The following is a 4,011-nucleotide window of genomic DNA, read 5'->3' as shown; positions in this document are numbered from 1 at the left end:
ATTAAAACACTAATAAAATCCCACCACATTTGAACACAAATAAAATATCACCACAGCCATGCCTGTGCTTTTAAGCTTGGAGCCATCTCTCTGCCTCCAAGGTCTTTGAATAGAGGGTCTCACTCTGTATCTCAGGCTAGCCTGGATATGTAGTCCACCCTAGCTGATGACTGTATCTACCTGGCCCAATATGCAATGTTGTTATTATAGTCATCTATCTGTTCACTTTTTTATTTCTATCCAGAGTTCTTACATTTAGTTGGTGTATTGGAGCCAGAAATAATAATAGCATTTAAGAAAAAACAAAACAAACTATCCATAACTCTACGTGTTTAGTAAAGATGTCAGTGAAGAACAAAACTCACACTGAGTTATTTTATTGCTGTCTTATTATGCTAAAAAGGGAGAATGTAAGGGGTAGGCATAGGGACGTTTTTAAAAAATATAATTAATCAAGAGATCACAACAGAAGACTTCAAAAATAGTTCCTTGGTTCATTAGATGCTTGAAGCCAGTTGAGAGTGTTTCTGGACCCTGAAGCTAGCAGGGAGGCTAATGACTGAGGAAGACCCCGGAGGGAGAGCACCCACATCCAGAAGTCATATTCCCTATTTACCGCTGGCAAGGACAAAGTCTAGGCCCAAGGTCATAGACACAGCGCTCACCACATTCATGGCAGGGATCTGTGGAAAACAAGATCCTCTTGGGCTGCCTTAAGGATCTAAGTGTATCAATGAGCTCAAGACAATGTTGGGCAAATCTCTCTACCAAGATGTAACCGTAATCGTCATAACATTGAATAGGGGCCGGGTACTGCTCCACATTCATCTTGGTCAAGTTGGCTGTGTGTCCCAAAAGGTCCTTCAGGGTGGGCATGGAAAAGTCATTATCTAATAGATTAAACTCGGTGAGCTTGGAGCACTTGCTGAGGGCAGGGAAGAGGTCAGTGAGCTGAGAGTCCTGGATCCTACAACCCTGCAAGTCCAGAGACTGCAGAGATTCTGCTACATGCTCTAGCAGCACTCCAAGAGGCTTGAGACATGAAGCAAATAACAAGATTCCTCTCAAGACCAGATGTTTTAGCTGACGCAGGTTGTGGCTCAAGGGGAAATAATTCAAGTCCGACTGTGACAGGTGGAGGCGTGTGATGGAGAGAGTCGCCAAGGGGTTCCTCAGGCACCTATGGGTAGACAATGGGATTGGTTCAGACAAAAGGTTCTGGAGAGTATGTATACTGGGATTTAAGAAGAGGAAGATGGGGCACGTGTCTCAAGGTCAGTTTGACTATATGAACAATCAGAGTACCAGGGTGCTGCCTCTTGGAGTCTACTAAATCAAGTCACACCCACAACTCTCACCATAATTGTTCCCAGTCACTGGCAGGCCCCATGCACAGTAAACTGGAAAGGTTTGCTCTGATAGCTAAGCCACCTCCGCATCCTTGCTTACCAGAGTATTTGTTTCATGTGGTCTTTGAGAAAGAAGATGCCATTCATGGACAGATGCTGCAGACAGTGGAGTTTGGAGAACTGAGCAATGACCTTGCTGATGCATCTCTCTTCTCTGTCTGCTGTCCTGGTTCCAGTCCCGAAAGTGTTCCTACAGATGCGGGCCAGGGAGAATTTGCGAAGACTTCGCATCTGTCCAAGGCAGGGAGCAAATCGTGCCAGTGTGGACACATCCCACCCCGTGTTCAGTTCCAGCTCCTCAATGCGTCCTGGGTGGAAAACACTCAAGATCTCTTTGACAGTGCATATAGGCACAGTCCAGATCTTCATGTTTATACAGTGCAGCTGTAGAAAGTCTTTTCTCTGCTGGACCCACTGCAAGAAGCATGTTTGCTCTTCATTCAGATGGAGCCTGAGGTAGAGGTCAGTTACCACCTTCAGATGCCGCCACCTCAGTGCATATCTGGGAAGGTCCTTCACTACAGACCTCTCATTCACAGTCTCTGCTGAACAGGCCCCATCCTCTCTTCCAGTCCATATGTTCCAGAACTCATGGTGAACATTTCTCAGGTCGAGCACCTGAAATTGCTCGCTCCTGTGGGAAAAACATGTAAAGTGTCAGCAGACATGACAAGCCCCACACCCAGCAAGTTTCCACTACACCAGCAAGTTTCTACTACACATCCCTAATGTCAGCTCTTCCCTCCTGCCAAGGTCTCTTCAGCACCAAGTGTCCAACGTAGGAACTCATGTGTGTCATGGCATCTCCCCGTGAGCTGCATGTGTACAGCTGACTACTTTCTTTCCACTAAGTTACTCTCTATTTCTACCTAGTCTCATGTTAGCGGTTGTTGGAAAGCCAGGGATAGGCTCCTTCCTCTCTGCCTACCTCTAGTCTGTCCTCTAATCCATACTCAACTGTCCTTACTACAGGAAACAACAGGTTTCAAGGCCCCTGCATTCCAGCACCATGACCCCATCAGAAGCCTCTGACCCACCTACAAAGCCATTCTCCCTGACCCACGGTCTCTCCCACGGGCCCCTTGTGCTCAGTCTACAGTACTTGGTTGTTGCTTACCCGGAGTGAAACTCTCTTTTCAGATGCATGTCCACTCCATCGAGCACAGCCTGGAAGATTTCCAAGTTGGGGGTCTTCATCAACGTCCCCACAGGGAGACAGGGGAAAGGCCAGGCTGTCACCAATGCCTTCACAATCCTAGTGTGTCCTCCATTGAAGGCATCCTTGAACAGTGCTGGTAAGAGTGTCCAGGGAAGTTTCTCCAGAGCAGAGATGGCCAAGGCTTCATTTCTCAGCAGCACCTGCCTGCCCAGCTCCTCCAGTGTGGGTGGGGTTTGAACACTGATCATGAATGATCTTCAGTCAGAAGGTTCCTGGGGAAGCATTCAGGTGAGAATATATCTTCAAGATAAAGTTTAGAAAACTTCCTCCCCCAGAACAGTAACCACTCAAGGTCCGAGTCAATTGCTCTGGCAATGATAGAGTCCTCAACTTAAGCCATTGTCCTCACTCGTAATGTAAATCTACAGTTCCTCACTGACATCATGTGAGCCTCTCTATAACACTACTGGATACATGATTTCCAGGTCACCTTATGAGTGACCATTTCTCAATAATAAAAAAAAAAAGCCTTCTGTCGTCAAGTTTCATTAAGTTGATATAAAAGATGCAGGCTAAAGCCTGAGTCAAGATAGAACTCACAAGCAATTTCCAGCTACTGTGAGTCTGAAGCAGAGGAACTGCCAAAGAGGCTAAGATAAGTGGTCTACAGTTCCACAAGAGCCCTTGTTCCACAAAACAAATAAAAACAGTAGTGTGAATGTACCACAGTGTACAAGGGAATATGCTAATAACCTTAGCACCCAGAGTCAGGAGGATCTTGATTTCCAGCCTCCCCAGAACTCCAGGGCCAGTTCTAGGACAGCTTGAACAACATAGAAACCCTTGTCTCAAAACAACAAACATAATGAAATCACAAACTATTATACAAAGACATTTGAGATGGAGGTGGAACTTCATTTAGACCTTTACTCATTGTCTTCAATGTGTTCATCTGAAGAGACAGAAATGAAAATTTTGATCCATCTTGGTCTAATGGTCCCTATATCAAACCACATGACCCAAGGGAGGACAACCACTCACCCGTTCTGAGCACCGACCACAGTCTCTTTATCCCAGCTGAGCCAGGCGCTTCCTCCAGGCTCCAGGTCTCTCAGTATCTTCATGGCTCTCCTGAAGCCTTTATATACCTTCCTGCTCACCCTCCCTATTGCAGTCCCACCTCCCAACCCCAAGCTGCAATTTAATTGGACGACTCAGTCTCCACCCCTTTAATTCTACAGACAACTTTCAATCATTTCGTTGATTGAATCAGAACTCCTTGTGAAAACAACCTCACTGCCCCTCAAATGTCTTGGGTCAATATAAATATTCTACTTGTTAATTTGCTACAAACACTGAGTTTGTGGATTTGTTCTTATATTTGATTATTTATTACTTGGTATTGAATGTGTTACAGAGCTTGGGTCTTGCTCTGAAGCTAAG

General features: G+C 45.6%; 1 protein-coding gene across 1 annotated transcript; it reads right to left on the bottom strand.

The window, feature by feature from the left end:
* Window positions 1-612: 612 nt before the first annotated feature.
* Window positions 613-3,692, bottom strand: LOC143267496 (PRAME family member 12-like). The gene is made up of 4 exons (XM_076545647.1): window positions 3,610-3,692; window positions 2,527-2,823; window positions 1,450-2,040; window positions 613-1,180 (listed from the first exon to the last, which is right to left on the bottom strand). Exons 1-4 carry the CDS (start codon window positions 3,690-3,692, stop codon window positions 613-615), a joined length of 1,539 nt encoding a protein of 512 aa, XP_076401762.1.
* Between the last annotated feature and the right edge of the window lie 319 nt (window positions 3,693-4,011).

Source organism: Peromyscus maniculatus, chromosome 10, assembly GCF_049852395.1.
Source record: "Peromyscus maniculatus bairdii isolate BWxNUB_F1_BW_parent chromosome 10, HU_Pman_BW_mat_3.1, whole genome shotgun sequence".
NCBI lineage: Eukaryota > Metazoa > Chordata > Mammalia > Rodentia > Cricetidae > Peromyscus > Peromyscus maniculatus.
Note: the sequence above shows the minus strand (reverse complement) of the source record. Positions and strands in the feature narration are given on the sequence as shown.